Source organism: Diabrotica undecimpunctata, chromosome 7 (assembly GCF_040954645.1).
Source record: "Diabrotica undecimpunctata isolate CICGRU chromosome 7, icDiaUnde3, whole genome shotgun sequence".
Lineage (NCBI taxonomy): Eukaryota > Metazoa > Arthropoda > Insecta > Coleoptera > Chrysomelidae > Diabrotica > Diabrotica undecimpunctata.
Genome location: NC_092809.1, coordinates 41,760,057 through 41,779,535, shown reverse-complemented (window position 1 = coordinate 41,779,535; position 19,479 = coordinate 41,760,057). Strand labels below are relative to the sequence as shown.

General features: G+C 33.4%; 1 protein-coding gene across 1 annotated transcript in view; it reads right to left on the bottom strand.

Annotated features, from left to right (window-relative positions):
* Positions 1–1,255: 1,255 nt before the first annotated feature.
* The window catches only part of LOC140445259 (inter-alpha-trypsin inhibitor heavy chain H4-like), a 43,106-nt gene continuing 24,882 nt past the window's right edge, over positions 1,256–19,479 (bottom strand). The window contains exons 6-10 of the mRNA XM_072537177.1: positions 9,070–9,315; positions 4,110–4,404; positions 3,484–3,825; positions 1,620–1,796; positions 1,256–1,560 (exon numbers count right to left, since the gene is read on the bottom strand). Of these exons, the coding sequence (XP_072393278.1) occupies positions 1,295–1,560; positions 1,620–1,796; positions 3,484–3,825; positions 4,110–4,404; positions 9,070–9,315 (1,326 nt within the window). The 3' untranslated portion in view covers positions 1,256–1,294. The remainder of the gene's footprint in view (positions 1,561–1,619; positions 1,797–3,483; positions 3,826–4,109; positions 4,405–9,069; positions 9,316–19,479) is intronic.

Here is a 19,479-nt window from a genome sequence, read left to right as displayed (position 1 = left end):
ATAAAATGTAGCACACAGTCTCAACAATTATAATACATATTCAAATTACAAAGAACCAATTCGTAGACAAAACTAAAGATAAGAAATACCTAATCGAAAATAAAAATGTGCGGATTTCGTGCGAAAAGTCATGTCATGTATATTGAATGAGCAATAATGTGTGGACGGTAATTCTATTTCACATCGATAATGGAACGATTCTTTGGTACTCAAATGACGAATTGACAAAATTTGAAAATTGCGCAACTCAGAATTCGTGGAAGTCTTAGTCGAGGTGTTACTGTATTTAGAATTATTGATTTTTTAAAGAGCAATTTAAAAAGGCTTCCGTATAATTCTACACTTACCCCTACAATAAATGAGTTTGAATCATTTCAACTCTGGACTTCCTGCTTATAGGGTTGATTGGTTTTACATTATTTTTTTTAGGATTATTTGATTGATATTTAATTTTGTTTTGGGGGTAGTCATGACCCCCGTGACCCCCCCCCTTGGATCCGCCACTGAGTGTTCCCCTTTTATTTGTCTAACTAAAGTATTCGTTGCATTTCTTATTCGTTGATAGTGGTTATATGCCTGTTGTGCTTTTTTGGCTTTTTTCTATTGTAAAAAGGCTTTATTCTTTTTGTCACATTTTGTCTTCATTTCCTCTTTAAACCATGGTGTTTTCTTTTTTGATATATTAGTGTTCGTTACTTTCCCCTCTCCAAGTGATTCTGTTGCTGCGTTATGTTTTTTTATTTTATTTTTCAGCGATTCCGTTATTAGTCCTTAGACTTTGGTTTTTATTTGTGTTGATGCCGCTCCCTTGAGTGTGAAGTATTTCAGGATGATTCTTATTTTACCGAATACAGAGGGTGAAAAGAGAAAATACCAATTGATTGACATTCTAATCGGGGTCTAGCCAAGTGGTTGCTGAAGACAACCAATCAGAGAAGTAGGTACGGTGCCGCAAATAGTACTCACAGAAAAAAATTTCTATTAGTCCAAAAACAATGAAAATCAGATACCACAAATCAAGCGATGCAAAAGCGGATGTGGTTGCACAAACCAAGCGCTGCAAACGAGAACATTGAAAGGAAGAAAGAAGACCAAAATATATTTTGACATTATATAATACTTCTTGACTTTAATGAAGTGTTTTTGTTGACTTGGTTAGGCTGCTTCGGTTAGGTGCAAGAGTATTTTGAGGTAGGTTTTGAGCCTAAACCCCTTTAGTTTTTTGATAAATATTTAAGTAAAAAGAAACATCATCAAAACTTAAAAGAAAATTTATTAATAAATAAAAATGGTACTAGGATAGACAAATATTATATGTCCTTAACTTCGTAGATGTTACTTTAATACATTTTTTCTTAATAGTCGGCCTAACGTTTGTAGTGTCATTTAACATATTCGGATTGCATAATTTTAAACACTCGGCTCTTGAATTAAACCTATTGGAATTGCCAAGACAACCACCGTACACATATTGTACACATGTATGTTTGGGGTGGTCGTAAAACCATTGCCGTAATCCTTTGTTACACGTGCCTAAAGAAATTGGGAGCTTACATCTCTCTAGAATTAAAACATATAAATAAAAAAAAACTTGGGTTAAAAATTATACAGTGTTTTACCTGAACCCGTTGGATTCACGCAAGTTTCGTCACATGCTTGCTTACTTTCAAATCTATTATCGGTTCCGCCACAACCCCCATATTGAAACTGTTCACATTGATGTTTAAGTGTACTATAAAACCAGTTAACGGTAAAACTGCCGCAATTTCTACTATCCTGAGGCAGCGAGCAAATTCCTGAAAATACGTATTTATATTTAAAAATGTATTTACAATTTTTTGTAATTTGTAATGTCCTGTCTATTTTATGGTGGAATAGGATTCATTATACATAGAACGTACACACAAAATATATTTGAAATTATCAGCATAAGCCCCAGGATTTTATACATCATCTTCAAACTAAATGCAAGATTAAGGTAATCCAGACATATGCTCCAACGACTACCCAGTCGGATGAAAAAATTAAAGAATTTTATGAAGACCTAGAAACAGCGTTACATGCCACACCAGTTATTACACAATAATTATGGACCACTTTAATGCGAAAATGTGGTTTAAACATGATGATGATTTATTTATCATTATTTTTCGATAAAAAGCAACAGCGTAAATAGACATGGATCAGCCCAGATGGCAGTGTTAAAAATGAAGTAGATTATATCATAACAAACAGAAAAGAAATAAACAAAGACATCAAAGAATTTCACAAATTTTCAATAGGAAGCGACCACAGATTATTCCAAGCTAAGATAATATTAAATGTCAGATTGTAAAGAACAAAGATGATCCTAAAAATAAGAAAAAAAAAAGTTGGATTCCCCAGAAAACAACGACCTGTATAAAGATACACTTACCAGACATATATAAGACTCGCAAGATGCAATAGAAGAGGTAGATCAAGCAAATACCTAAAAAATCTAAATCTAAAAATCTAAAAAAACGGAAAGGGAGCGTTGCCCGACCGTTCTGACCCATAAAGAAAAACTAAGTAGAAATTAAATAAAGATATCTACCGGTCAATCTGAAAAGACGTAAGAGAAAACAATACAAGAGAAATAACTAAAATAATTCAAGAAAACAAAAGTTTAAGTTTTGAGGTAAAATACGAACAACATAGGCAACTAAAATATGTGTACAAAATAAAAAAAACAAAGATGGAAACATTACTACTGATACAACCAAAATACTTGGGGTTGTCAAATCCTTTTATCGCGAAATGTATGAGAGCACCCACGAAAGGCAAGATCAGCCCCTGCCCAAAATCACAGATCAGAATCAATAACAGAAATAACTCCATACGAAATCAAAACGGCACTTTTAGAAATGAAAAATAACAAATCCTAGATACTAGATACTATGAAAAGGAAGAAGTGAAAATATCGCACATTCTGTTCAAAACAACTGTTCTGTAACAACTCAAATTGTTTTATCTTTATGCCTATTTCGACAACAAAATGATTTGTGTCGTGTCACCTTTTTTCCCAGGCGACTGCAATATCGCATTATTAAAAATAGTTCACTAGATGGAACCAAAAAATATCATCATCAGTGGCACCACAGCTCGCTATGAGCCAAAGCCTTCTTTAAAACAATCTTCCATTCACCCCTGTCTCTGCTAACTCTTCTCCATGCTCTTAACTCCAGTAGATTTTAAATCGTCTTCTAAATTATCTTAATAACTAATAACTAAGTCTCGTTCTTTCTCTGACTTGTTCTATCGGCCTTCTTCTGTCAAAATCTTTTCTGACTATTGCACCTTCCTCTGACTTGATTACATGCCCTATTCATCTAAGGACATAAATAAAAAAAAAATCAAAAAATTGTAATTTTTAGTTAGTTATGTTGGACCAATATTAAGTAATGAAATATTTAGTAAAAATTGTTAATACCTTAATGATCACTTTATTGGCTAAATACGTACTTGTTATATTTTTGCACATTGGTAATTCACTGGGTTTTTTTGGAAATATCCCACTATAAGCATCTTCAATATCCACGGTTTCATTAGGCGTACCTGATTTAACAACAACCAAAGAAGTAAAATCGGTTACCAAGGAATGGTTCATAGCTATTTCTAATCCAATTTTGGCAAGAGTGCTGTTTCTTGTTGTATAATATTGATCGGCCAATTGTTTTACTGTTAAATACGCCCAAATTCGTTCTAATCTTGCTAAAGGAACACCTACCTGTGGTTCAAAGTTCTTGAGGCCTTTTTTTGAGTTTGCTGAAACTGTTACTGACGAGGTTTTGTTGTTTTCAACCCCTAAAGAAAATAACACAATATTTATTTATACATTTTTTAAAAATGCAAAGATACGGTAGGTAAGGTACGCAAAGAATCATAGCGGGAAAAATGTCAAAGGTGAGAAAAGAAGTATAGCTTAAAGTGATATAAATGTAATGTTTTGCTCTAGTTCGGTAAGGTATCTTTTGAACTATAAATAAAAACAATAAGCCAATTGGCTGCACTATGGTTAGTCTTCCAAAACAAAAAAGGTAATAAATAGGTACCAATAATTTAATATATTTTTAAATAAAATGTCTTACCTTTTCCAGCAATCACTAACTCCGATCCGTTAAAAAAAATTGGAAAATTTATTTTAGTGATTTGAGCAGATGGTGGTAAATTATTGACAGCGACGTTGCTTAACAAAGGTACAGAAATAGTTTCGTAGAATTTTTGAATATATTGCGATGAATCCAAGTCAACAAATACCTTATGCTCCTCCCCAAAATTATGGCCACTTAGGCTTATCAGGAAGTTTCTGTATTGAATTGGTACATCACCGAAGGATAACGAATATATTGGAGTTTTATAACTAGCTTGGTTCAATTTTGTTATCTACAACAGTACACTTATACAATAAATGACCAAATGCTACCCGCAAATATTTTTTTAATTATAACAAATAATTTATTCTGTGTTGCCGCTTATGGAACTCTAATAATCTGGTAGATTTTATGAAAAATTCTGAAATAGGTTAATTTATTTGTTCAGTTTCTTATATTCTGGTCGAATTTATTTGATTTTTTATTAATTGCTCTCAGAAATATGACGTCATCGACAATTTTCTTCTTGTTTCAGTCTTCGGCACTCAGAGACTTAGCTGTTCAAAGTCTCCTGTTATTCACCAAGGAACCCAGAGTATAAACCCACCCAACTGCTCCATGCGTCTAATCTCTTAATAGACCTTTCTCTACTTCAGGTGGTTTGGCTGGATAAACGCTGAACCTACCTTTGATATGCCAGTGCTCGAATCTTACACAAGACAGAAGGGTTCGACGACATCTTAGGCTGTTTTTAGACCAAGTATATATAGGTGCCGTCTGAGCATGCTGACCTCCAATAAGCACTTCCCACGGTTAAGTAGGAGTTGAGAGACTTCTAGACGACCCCGCTACATAAAGTCTATCATCATCATTAACAAAAAAATCATGGAATCTTCTTGAAAGAAGTTCCTTGAGAGTACTTCGGCTAGTACTTAAATGCACTCCAATTACAGGTTCGGGTACCAGAGGCCATGCACAAATCCCATTTTGCAAGTATATCGGGGTGTTTTTACATTCTAAACAACCTTGGAAATAACTCTGGATGTTTCCATAGTCTTTAGGGCTATCTGATGGCCAGCGTAAATAAAAATAATCCTGCCAAAGTAAGCTCCATTAACTGTCTCCATTACTGGTTTTTGTTTTACTTACTCGTCACGATAAAAAAAAATAAACCTAGCAGGAGGTTCTTAAAATGTGACACTGATCAGTCCAACCGGTCTCTGTCAACCAATGCACGGATCAATTTAGCCGATATGCAGCCATTATAGCTTCCTATTCTACATATATGTAGCTTCTAATAAAATGTAGAGGTGGTAGTAGCTTAAAGACTTTATTGCTGCTGAGAATCTTAGACTGAGGTACCAGTGCATGTAAGCCGCTGGAGGTAAGCGAACTACGCTTGATCGAAATCACTCTAAGCAGGAATCACCAGACGACATTAAAATGTCCAGCAATATCATGGACAGAAGAATCCTATATGGGAAAAATCCTTTTTACATAAAGTTGCTGCGGCTCTGCATCGGTTTGATCGGTCAATTATTGGCAAATGAAAGACGTCAACTACTTCAATGGTTTACTAGAATACGTTTGGATTTTATTATTTTTTAAAAGCATCCTTACTTCTCTACAAAAAGTAATGATATTAAAGTATAAGTACAAAACAAATAGGATTCATACTTACAAAACAATTTGTAGGTTTTTATGATGTTAAGAAAACTCTACGATAACTTGTTAAAACTTAGCAAACTAAAGGAGGAAAAAAAAACACAAGAAAAACTGTATGCGAGTACTATTGTTCAATTATTTAATTTTTAGGTTTTTTTTTATTTTGACTCCTGACTTCATTTGGACGTTTTGTTAAAGCACTTTCAAAGGTCAAACCACATTAGTATACTTTCATGGTATAGTTGTTTGCTCCTTCTAGTCAATCTTTTCTACTTCGTAAGGATGTAGTGGCGTCATGTAATTTGTTTGACTATTTCTATCCAATTATCTCTCTCCTGTGCGTATTGTTTTGCTTCGGAGAATGATTAACCAGTCATTTCCTTTACCTGGTTCGACCATCATACTGGAGATCTTCATCTGGATCTTTTACCCGCTACGTTACGTTCAACTATCATTCGCTCCATGCTTTCTCTTTTTCCAGTTATATGTGCAAAATATCTCAGTATATTTTGGTTGATAGTTGTGATGAGTCTAGTTTTTATGTTAAGTTCTGCTAGAATTGAGTTATTTGTGTGAGCGGTCCATTCTACTGTAGACCCACATTTCAAATGCCATTATACGTTTTGAATCGGCTTTTTTTATTGTCCAAGTTTCTGAAGCTGAGGTGGCAATAGGAATTGTTAATGCTCGAACAAGGCGTAATTTTGTGTCTTACTGTGATGTCAGTGTTCTTCCAAATTTTTTGTGAGTTTGGCTGTTGCCGATCTGGCCATTGTGATGCACCGACGGATCTCGTCTTCGCCTGCTCCACTATTAGTAATAACGGAGCCTAAGAAATTAAATAGCCTGATCACTTCGTAACTTGCCATGATTCTTATCTCTGCCTGGTTGTTTCTGATTCTATCGATGATCATCACTTTGGTTTTCTGCATATTTATTTTCAAACCGTCTTCCGTACTCACCGTGCCTAGCCTATTCATAATTTGTTCAAGTTCTTCTGGTGATGACACCAATATACCAGTGTCATCAGCATAACGTAGGCTTTTGATTTTTCTTCCTCCTATCATTACCCCACCTTGCCATTCCTCAAAAACGTTACGCGTAATATGTTCACTATATATATATATATATATATATATATATATATATATATATATATATATATATATATATATATATATATATATGTATATATTGAATAGAATAGGGGATATTATGCATCCCTGTCGAACTTTTGATTTTAATTTGAAGATTTTCGAAACCACATTATTAACTCTTAGATTAGCAATATTATATACATATAGTTTTTGTAATAAATAGATTATATATTCTGGTGTATCCATTTTTCTAAGTTTATGCCACATTTTATTTGTTTTTACGACATCGAAGATCTTGGAGCTGTTGAAGTTGTTTGCTGTCCGTTGTTAAATGTCATAGTTCCACATGTAGCTTGCTTTCGTACATGTGTTTATTTGGAATGCAGTGAAGTACGATTATCGAGGGAATTGATAAAAGAAAAAATAACCCGGGTATCTGATAGAAATCATTAGTTTGTTCTAAAGGGGCCAATAAAGTTTTTGTCTTCGAAAATAACTTTCCTACGGTTCTGGTGTTTTTAAGGCTATTTTAACAATGAAGTTTTTAAAAAGTTTGGTAAGCTTGTTTATTATTTGTGGGAAGAACGGGAGAGAAGCATATTTTGTGGTTTGTTCAGGGGCGAATGGGGAATTATTCATCTGTATTTTATTAGAAATGGACGCTAATGTTAGTCCGTTGGGTGTTTCAGTAATGGACTGCCCGTAGCTTTTAAAATATAGAAATTTATTGATGATGTATGCGGGATAGAAGTTATCTATGAGAATGGACTTCAGTAGATTGAAAGATTCTTCTTTGTATAGCGGGTGTGTCAACGTGTGTACTCTAAGACTGAGGGCTTGTACAAGGTTAAGTTTATATTTGATTGGGTGTGTCGAATGGTAATTTAAGAAACGGTTACTAGATATCTCTTTTCCGTACCAGGTAGTGACTAATCTGTTAGCATGTGCACGAATAATTTGCATATCTAAAAACGGGATACTGTTATTAACCTCAAATTCACGCATACATTTCAGGTGAGGATCAAAGCTGCTAAGAGCTGATAAGGTGCGGTGTCCCAAGATACCGAACTGTGGGGTGCGATTTGATTCTAATGGTAGCGGAGAGAAGTTAATACACTGAAAAGTGGAAGATTTGTGAACGAGGAACTACGTCAAATCTTACTAATACAAAGCCTCTGGGTAATTGATAATTATTAATAAATTCACTGAACTGAAAAGAATCTGTTATGTTGAAGTCATTATTATAATTTGTGTGCTTGTGAAAGAATGTTCGTTAGAAATTGAGCTATATTCGTATTCGGAGCATTTATTGACGAGAATATGGGTCGCATACTCAGTTGTGGCTTGTGAATTTTGGGCAGGCAGTAAAATCTAGGAGCATAGCCATTGTAATTATGGAGGTGTTAAATGTTTAATGGACTGTTAAAATAGCCTTAAAAACACCAGAACCAGAACAAGCGACATTAGGATTTCTAACAAAAGCGACATTAGGATTTCTAAACCATCTTGTGCCCTGGCACAACATGCAATTTTAACTAAAGACAATATAAATTTCACGAATACCAAAATACCGTGCAAACAACAAAATTATCACAAGCAATCCATTCTTGAAATGTGCCAAATTCTAAAATATCCAGCATGCCTAAATAAAAACACCGACATTGATGAGCCAGATATATTTTACTTTCTCATCATGCAGAACAAATAAAACACCCCATACAGCACAAATAAGATCTTTATATCTCTTTCCTTCTTTTTTTTTTAACTAATAATCTAAATTGGTCCATCCTCCATGGGATATATTATAAAAAAAAATTTAAATCCTTTTCAAAAAAACTTCGGGTTTTTTTCTTTGAGCAAGCCACATTTGAAACTATGCCATTTAACAACGAATAGCAAACAACTGAACGATACTAGTGTGGTTTGACCCAATAGAGCTTTAACAAAATCCAAATGAAGCCATCGGTCAAACTAAAAATTAAAGAAATGAATAATAGTGCTCGCATACAGTTTTTCTTGTATTTTTTTTTTCTCGTTTAGTATATATATATATATATATATATATATATATATATATATATATATATATATATATGTATATATATATATATATGTGTATATATTTATATACATACATATATATCCTATTTTATTTTTTTTAATAAATTGTAATAAAATTATAGAAATATAATTACCACTTCGTCGATATAAGTTATATTATCTGCAACATTAGACCGGGTATCTGGCTTTCCGTCACTAAGACAGACGATAATGGGTAGATATTTATTCGGGAATTTTTTTTGGGCCGATGATACAGCCATTAATCCAACTTCTAACGCTGCTAAAACGTTCGTACCACCTACAGCATTTAAGTTGTCAATGACCGATTTCATTGTTTCAATATTTTCCTTGGAGGCTTCTATAATTGAGGGAGTATACGACTGTAACATAAAAGCGGTTAAGCATATCCATTTTTGCATTCTACATTTTGTTAAGCATATAAATTTGTTATTTAACCAGTTATCAAGAGAGATTACTGCCCAAGAAATAGAGAGATTGCTGGCACCAAACGAAAACGACTTAGACTAGTCTATTTATGAAAAAATCATTGATTTCACGTAAAAATCTTATACAGATATTAGAAGGTTCTAAATAGCTGATAAAAATTCGCGAAGACGTACAGCTAATTTTGCTTTGGGTTTTTAACAATCTTAAATGATGAAGAAAACATTTTTTGACTATAAAAAAAAGGGCTGACATTTTAGCTTATAGACATTTATATCTTTAATATTTTATATGCCATACGCTTGTACGTAGTCTTAATGAAAAGCTGGTCAAAACACACACTTTACGACAAAAACAGAACCTTCTGTAAATAATAGAAACCAAGATTTTTTTCTTAAAATCAAATTTTCACTGTTTATTAATGGTAATATTTTTAATCTCTTTTCTTCTTCTAATTAATGATAATAATTGAACGGATTCTAAACAAAGATGTAAATTTTATGATCCAACTTATAGATGGTGAAGGAGTAAAAAGTTATAAGCCGTTAAAGTGATAGTACTCGTAAAATACCGCCACATAATAGTCGAGGGGAGCACTGTCCTAGCTCCGTTTTTTTTTAGAATGGAACTTCAAAGTGTGTTGGTAAAATTTGAAATATCTCGTTGTCTATGGTACGTAAAACCTTAATTTTTTTAAACTGGGGTTAAATAATAAGAATTGTGCTATTTTCACATGCCGCAAAAATCGGAAAATCCCGGAAAAAAAAATTAATTAAATTTTTCCATAAACAAGTTATTGAATTTTCCTATTATTTCGTAAGATATGTTTACATTTTATTGATAAGTGTATATTATTTATATAAATGTATAACAACAAAAATTAATACAAAACATTTAAATCTTTTATTAATTTCTTTTTCAAAAAAATAGTTTATTCTTTTACAATAGCATTTAATGAAGCTATTAAAATTTCTAAGGGTAAGTAGCTAATAAAAAAGAAATAATAATATTTTTGTACTTTTTAACATTCCGTGTATAATTTTACTAAACTAAACTAAACTAAACTTTAAATTTGAGTTCTTACATCCAGTTAAAAAAAAATAAGGTCCTACGTGCCATAGAACCGGACAATTCATCCCCCCACTTTTCCGTAGCGGCATTTTACGGGTACCATCAATTTAACGGTTTATAAATTTTTACTTCTTTACTGTATTAGGGACAGATACACGAGGGGGGAGGAATAAGGAAATTCCCTCCCCCCAAGAAAGTCCAATATTAAAGAAAATGTATTATGTATATTTTTTGTGTAGTGTGGGTTTATCTTTTTTATGTCTTTTTTGGAAATAGAAGAACTACAACAAAGGCACGATTTTTTTAATTTACATAAAAAGGTAAAAGAGTTTACATCGACTACCAAGAGAACGAATTTTCACACCATGCTGAACACGGATGGCAAACTGCTAGAATCAACGGAAGATAAACTGAAAGAATGGGAAAACTATATTAAAATTCTTTTTCACAACATACGAGAAGAACCAAGATTGGAAAATAACAACAAAGGGCCAACAATTCTGAAATCTGAAATAATAAATGCAATTAATCATCTTAAAACAAATAAAAGCCCAGGTCCAGACGGAATATACCCAGAAACGTTAAAATTAATCAGCGAAGAAAATATCGAAATATTTGTCCTTTTATTCAATCGCATTTATGATACAGGTAAAATACCCCAAGATTGGCTGGAGTCAATATTCATCCCACTACCAAAAAAGCCAAACCCACAACACTGCAATGAGTTCCGTCTGATAAGCCTTATGAGTCATGCAGTAAAAGTCCTACTAAAAATCGTACATAATCGTATCTATAGAAGGTGCGAAACAATCATCGGAGACGATCAGTTTGGATTCAGAGCCGGCATGGGAACGAGAGAAGCCCTGTTCAGTTTACTAGTTCTCGCCCAAAAAGGCTACGACCAACAGAAAGATATATTTATATGCTTTATAGACTTCGAAAAAGCATTTGATAGAGTAAGACACGACCTACTATTAGAACGTTTGCAAGAAGTCGGTTTAGATGAAAAAGACATCAAATTCTTAAAAAAACTTGTACTGGAACCAAAACGCCAGAGTTAGGATCGAAGGTTCCACATCCGCAGAAGTAGAAATTAGGAGGGGAGTTAGACAAGGATGTGTTCTGTCGCCTCTGCTGTTTAATCTTTACTCCGAGTTTCTATTTAAAGAAGCATTGGAGGATTCCAAGGATGGAGTCAATGTGAATGGCGTAAATATCAACAGTATCAGATACGCCGATGATACAGTGTTAATTACGGATTCCGACTTAGGTCTACAACGTCTCATCGACAAGACCAACTCGACCTGTGAGCAATTTGGTATGAAAATAAACATTAAAAAAACCAAAGTGATGTCAATCCGAAAAAACCAAAACGTACCTCAACCTTGCACAATAAATGGGCACATTTTAGAACAGGTCAATAGATTTAAGTACCTGGGATGTTGGATCGATGGCAGCCTAAATCCTGATCTAGAAATAAGATCGAGAATAGAACAGGCCAGAAAATCTTTCGAAAAAATAAAAAAAACTGCTTTGTGATTCTCGAATAAAACTCGAAATTCGACTACGTTTATTATGCTACGTCTGGTCGACTCTTCTATATGCAGTTGAAACGTGGACCCTTAAAACATCAACCGTAAATAAATTGGAGGCCTTTGAAATGTGGATCTACCGGAGAATACTCAAAATTTCATGGACATCGCATACCTCAAACGAAGAAGTGCTGCATAGAATAGGCAAGGAAAGAGAACTGTTTAACACAGTAAAAGTTAGAAAAACATCATACCTAGGCCACATACTGAGAAATAATAAGTACCAAAATGCCCAACTTATAGTGAAAGGAAAAATCGAGGGAAAGAGAGGCCTAGGAAGGAAAAGACTATTGTGGCTCAGAAACATCCGACAATGGACAGGGCTAAATTTTGAACAGCTAATAAGAACAGCTGAAGATAGAGAAAAGTTTAAAATTGTAGTAGCCAACCTCCATTGAGGAGAGGGCACTTTAAGAAGAAGATGTCTTTTTGATGATGTTTCATTGGAAGTTCCCCCTCAAGTTGGAAGGTAAACTCCTAAGGCAAATGTCTAGATCCGCCACTATACTGTATATGCCATCTATAAGCTCTTCTTCTTCTTCCTTCTTGTATATAGTCTTTAAAGTTTGTTTTTAAATTATTGCACCATCTTTTTCTTGGTCTGCCAATACTTCTTTGTCCATTTGGTGACTTATCTCATGCTACTACTAACCTATCCTCTGCCATTCTACTAATGTGTTCGTTCCACTCCTGTTTTCGTTTTGTCACCCATCCATTTATGTCTTCTATATTGCATGCTCTTCTTATGTTTTAGCTTCTCTCCCTAAACAACAGACTTTTAACTGATATTCGTCGAAGTATTTTCATCTCTGTTGTTTCTATTAGTCGTCTCGTTTTAGATGTGCCAGATCTTGTCTTCGCTGTGTATGTTAATATAGGTCTAATTGCTGCGTCCTTGGTTCTTGTCTTAGGTGTTTGTTCTTCCAGATTGTGTCATTACGAGATCTTGCCGCTTTACTGACTTTTAAGATTTGTTGTCGTACTTCTTCTTCAATATCTCCGTAACTAGTTATATCTATTCCCATATATCTAAACCTTGCTTCCTGCTTTATTATTTTCCCATCAATTTCAATTTTACATCGTAGTGAGTATTTAGATGTTGTCATACATTTGGTTTTTTCTGCCGATATTATCATATTGTATTTCTTGGCTGTTGTATTAAAGATGTTTGTTAATCTTCGGAGCTCGTCTTCTGTCTCGGCGATTAATGCGGCGTCGTCTGCATAACATAATATTTGGATTTCTTTGTTCCCCATTCTATAACCAGTACCTTTACGTATTGCTTGTATTAGTTCGGCTATTATTGTATTAAAGAGAAGTGGATAAGTCACACTGTCTGATTCCGCGTTGTACTGGTATACACTGTGTTAGTTTTCAATTAATCTTTGCCTGTATTCGATTGTGGAAGTAGATGTTTTAGATGGTTTGTATAATATTGATTGGTATGATTCTTTTATATAGTAAGTGTTAGACGTCTTCAACTTAGATGCGATCGAAAGCCTTTGTCTGGTCTACAAAACATAGATATGCACATATGTACAAATACGGCGTCTACGCAGGATCTTTCGGATCTGTATCCTTGTTGTTCATCTGATAAAGTTGTTAGTTTATTGATTTTGTTTGTTAGGACTTTTGTGGTAAGCTAAAGTGCGGTGTTCAGTAGATTTATACCTGTATAATTGTTGGGGTCTTCTTTTACCTATAAGTTAATTCGTCTATAAATTGATTCATAAAATTTAGATCTTCATTTAGAATCCGTTTAATTTTCCGCTCTTAATGGTAATAAACAATGAAAATTTGATTTTCAGAAAAATACTGCCTTGTTTCCTATTGGTCATAAAAGGTTCTGTTTTTTTTTGTAAAGTACATAAACTGTATTTTTTTCACCAACTTTTCACTAAGCCTACATAAAAGCGTGTAGCATAAAAAATGTCAAAGTTATAAATGATTTTAATGATTTTTTTAATAAACCTTAAAAATTAAGCCTCAAAAAATCATTTGTGATTTAAAAAATATGCCTGGAGTTACTGTTTAAGCCAATACAACAATTGTTTAAATAATCGTTCTGAGGAATAAACAAATTTAATAACTTATAAACTGTCGAGTCGATCTGGTTAAAATTTAGCATACTCTAATATTTCCTTATCTGCCATAATTTTTAAGATGTATTAAATCGATACATTTTTGGCAAAGTAGCGTGACATTTTTGGCGAAAATCATGTTTTTCCATTAACCTAATGCTATTATTGTTAAGAAGGTACTGCCAAAGTGTAGTTGTACCGAAATATTTTGCCTACCACATGGGGTATAATTATAGGGGTTGGAAAATTGGGACAGAAGTTACTGGGGAGGAGATAGGGCAAGCAAAATAAACGATACTGCGCGAACGGCACTCAGGGCTTATTTGGAGACCTGTGCCGTGGATAAGTGAATGGCAATGGGGTTGGATAGGGGCAACTACAAACAAAATTAAACAAATTGATACTTACATAAATCTCCTGGACAAAAGGGCAAATAAAAACAACAAGAAAGACCTCTAGCTATTTGAAAAAGGACGCTACTTCGAAGAATCCTTATTTTGCTGGATAAAGGAAAAAAGGCTCTTCTTTCCTTAGTTTTCACAAAAAACAATGTACTAGCACTTCTGGGGTTAAACTCTCTGCCATACGAACCAAAGAACTGCTTCTATGGTCTAGAACGATGACCACGGACATATAAAGTAAGGTTGAAATGGACGGCACTGGATACAGACTTCAGACTGGGACAATGGAACATGTTGTTATCCTTCTATTTTGTTGTACTCGCCGTATTACAAATATCTCATATGAGAGACGACTTACAAACAAATAAAACAGTGATTAATATTACTATACTACTGACAGCGACCTACGCGAGAGTGATCTAATAATCTTTTAAATTCATTCGCTTAACTTAGCATAAACAAAACATAAACTGGAATATTTATTTGAAACGCAGAATATCCTAAAAGCGGTTTCGATCAAAGAAAATACCAAGGAAATATAAACAACTCTAAAAATGGTTTATTTTACTCGGCGACGTAAAAAGAAAGAAATACTATTTGGGTTTTAACTAGAGAGGTTTTCAATTTAATAGATATACGAGGGGATTTCAAAATATATATCAACGACAATGAAAATGCTACATAGTAAGCCTAGAATTACTTTAAACCTTACTTTTTTATCTATTTTAAAAACGTATGTTCAGAATAATTGTTTAGATCCTAACCGCAAAAGAAACGCAACTTTAGCACTATTTCTGTTAGAAAATGGGAATACATTTGAACTAACTGAAAAAAGTGACGAATTGAGAAAGCAAAATAAAATAAAGTAATAATTGGAAAAGGCATGGCAAATAAATTCAGTTCCGAAAATTCATTTTATAATGACCCCGATTACTATTCGTCATCCAATTGGGACACAGATACAAGCCACCATAATGAAGCTCTCTCTTTAGCTGGAAAATCAGGAATGAGGAAAAAGAAAAAGTCCAACAAAAAAAAAACTAAAAAATGCGAGTACAATTTTGGCAAAGTTAGATCAGTAAAAGAAAATTCCTGTAAAAAAACTCTGCTAAAATAACTTAGAGTACGTAGCATGACATCCACGATTTTTATTGGAGGCTTGGTAATTACGAAAAGCAGAGAAATTGGTCAATATCATGTGTCAAAAAGGTAGACATATTGCGAAGAAAAACAGAAGCAGAGTATTAGCAGATGACAAAATTCATATAAGTACTTTATCAGTTGGGACGATAAAATACTTGAAGTGTGCCAGCAGTTTTTATGACAGACCCAAGATATTTCGCAAACGGTTATGCGATATGCAATAAAACATGCTGTATAAAATACATTTAAAAGTGATCAGAGAGGCAAGCACGAACTTGTTAACATAACAAGTTCAGACATGATCAATAACATACACGATTTTATTAAGCAATTGCCAGCTGTACCATCCTACTATTGTCGAAATCGAAGTATCAGAAAATACTTACCATAAGAATTGCGAAATGTTTATTTCTTATACAGAATTTTTATTAAACATAAGGAGGTAAATGGGAGAAGCAAGAAAGATTGTGTTTAACTCAAGTTTTTAGGAACGTTTTTAACAAAGATTTCCACAGAAAACACTACGTCGAAACGGGCATACGACATACATTTAAAAGAAAAGGAAGAAAGTAAAGAACTTTTTTAGAAGATCAAAAGAAAGTTAAGTCTCAGATTCAGCATGTTCAAGTTTTGATTTACAGCAAGTATTGAATACTCCCAATGAGGATAACATGTTATTGTACTAGTCTAAAAAATATTCATTTTATAACGAAAACATATACGAAACACCATCGCAAGATGGATACTAGTTTTTGTAGTGTGAATCCGATGGCAATCATGGGTGCAACGAAATATGCACCATCTTTTACACTTTATAGAAGAGAGAGATATTAGACATATTATTATTTTGCACTACTTTCTTTAGTATATTTTTTTGTATTATTTTGGTGGTGGAAGCCGTTTTTGCAGTTTTTTGGAAGGATGTCCTGAAATAAAAATCTTAAAGTGTTGTGAATGTCTACGTTAATAGAGTTACAAAATTATGAGCTGATTTTACATATTCGCCAGTATCTCTTGTTTTGATGCGTATGTTAGTATAGGCAGTATAATGCTACTTATCAGTCTTATTTTTGTTTTTATTCGTAGTTTAATTTTTCTGTCTGTAAGTCCTCTTATTGACGCTTGGGCCATGTTTGCTTTTTGTAATGTTGTATCTACATGTTTTTTGAAGTTTAAGCCTTAATCCATTATGACTCCCAGGTATTTAGCATCACTTTTTCGATAGGATTGTTTTGCACCGTTAGTTGTTCCTCTGGGTTTTGCCTTCTCTAAAGTGTTGCTTGCATTTTTTGGAGTTTATGGCGATTTTCCATTGTATGCTTCATTCTTTTATGTTGTCTAACGCTGTTTGTAGGTAATTTACCGCAATGTCGATGTGTCTGTGCTTGGCGGCAATCGCTGTGTCGTTTGCATAAAGGCTGAGTAGTGTTTTAGGTATTCTTATAACGTCGGCGGTGTATATTATATACAGTAATGGTAACAGAACCGGTCCCTGAAGTACTACTGCCTATTTAGTTTTTATGGAGGTCTTGCCCTATTCGGGCTCTGAAGCTTCGATTTTCCAAGTATGAAGATATCAGTCATGTGATGGCCCCACTATATTTATTTCCTCTTATTTTATATATATCATTCCTTTATGCCAGACTCTATCGAAGGCTTTGCTTATATCCAGGAAGGCTGCTCCTGTGTATTGCATATCACTAAATCCGACTGCTATGTACTTTGTTAGTCTGAATACTTGTCGCTCACTTTAGTGGTCTGCTCTGAAGCCGAACTGTGCTTCTGGAATTAGTCTTAGCTGGTCTGTTTCCACTTGGAGTCTGCTGAGAATGACTATTTCCATAATCTTGCTGACTGCTGGAAGTAAGCTTATCGGCCTGTAGTTTTCCGTGAGTTTAAACAAACCTTTTGGGCCTTATAACTTTCTTTCTGGTTATTTTAAAATAAAATGACAATAAATCGACCTTAACCTCAGTTTTTTTGTTATACATTTTTTTATTTATTATTTTGTTAACGTTCCTATGGTCTCTCTCCCTCTCCCTCTCTTCAATTTCACCCCTCGGAGGAAGTGTAGTTCATCGTGATTCCTAGGTAGAGGAATTTTTTGAACAAATTTTCTTTTCAGCCTTATAACTTTTTTTTTTTGTCGTTTTGCAATAAAAGACATCAGAGCACTATTATAGGGTTTTTAACGAATAAGTTTTACTACAAATGTGTTTAATTCCATTAATTTCTTTCGGTTTTAAAGCACTCCGTTATATATTTTTTTATTCATATCTTTCTAAATCAATTTATCACTTTCTTAACATTTCTATGTTATTATTAACTGATTATCGACCCTTTTTGTCAACAGAAAACTTTCTCCGCCTCGTGCGTTTGTACCAAAAACCAAACAATTCTGTTTCTTACATGTAGGTTCTCTATTATTTTATGATATCCAGTGATATTACCTGTTGGACAGATGTGTATCGCATCCGATAGTCTCACTCTGCCAAAGGACTTTTCTAATCGTTTTCTTCAGATTATTTGATATTATTTTGTTTAATAATTTCAAAATAGTACTTAGCAAATCCTTTGTAAGTATTTGGGTCGCATTGTACACCTGTTGTAAAAAGAGAAATCATAACACTCGTTTTCCACTTCTCATGTATTCGTGATGACCCTTTATTAAATATTATGGTTAACTGTTATGGTTAACTGTATAAGCCATATTTTATTAGTTCCTTTTCTCTTTTTCAACTTTGTGATGACTTCTTTGATCTCATGTTTCTATCATTTGCGTTAATTCATTTGATGTTATTTCTGGAGTTTCAAGAGCATGTTCAGTTTCTGTTGTTCGGTTTATTTGTCTAATATTATGTTGTCTATTCTTTTTTATTGATGTGAATAACTTATATTAATTCCTTAATTTCTACTGTTTGTCCCTCTTATGAACTTTCACATGTTTTATTGTTTTCTTCGGCCTGATTAGCTTGTTACGAACTCTCTTATATTCATTCTTCAGATATATTTCTATACTTTGGGTAAGCATTATAGTGTACGTTTTCGAGTTTATTTTTATTCCTCCGAGAGCCTTGTTTGTTTTATGTTGTTTTAATTATTTTACCAACTAACTTAGTTATCTTGATCCCACGTTATGCTTTGTTGTTAAATTTTTTGATCTAGCCTACTTTGATATGCTTCTTCGTCAAATTAAGATAAATTTTTCCCAAAACTAAATTGTGGCCAGTCCCTACGTTAGCTGAGATCAGGCTCCGTACCTCTAATACTTGTTCGTATTGTTTATTTCTATTTGTAAGATTATGGTATATTATTGATTTGCGTCCAGTTGTGTTAAATATTTTTAAAAAAGTATTACATTGACCTAAATTAACCAAAATTATTATATGTCTTTCAATAGATATCAGGTTAAAATTTTTAGAAATTATAGTCATTTATAAGTGTCTGTTTAAAATATAGATTACATAAATATTATACTTTTGCCGTTTTTAAGATCATAAATATATTTTGAGGTATTCATTAATTGAGAAATAACTTAGTTGGCTTAAACAGGAAATGAAGAGGGGAAACCCCGAATTATTGAAATACGCAGTAAGCGAATTGACAACACTCTATAAGTCTATGTCGTGTATATGAGGTCGCAATACCACAATAAGGATAAAAATTGTACTGGTGAGGCTGTAAAATCGGAAATCGTAACGAGGTGGTAATGATAGGAGAACCGAAGGGGAAAGTATATAATGAATTTCATCTTATCCAAATAGAAACTTGGCAATTAAGAATGTTTTGTGACCTGTTTCGATATACACAAT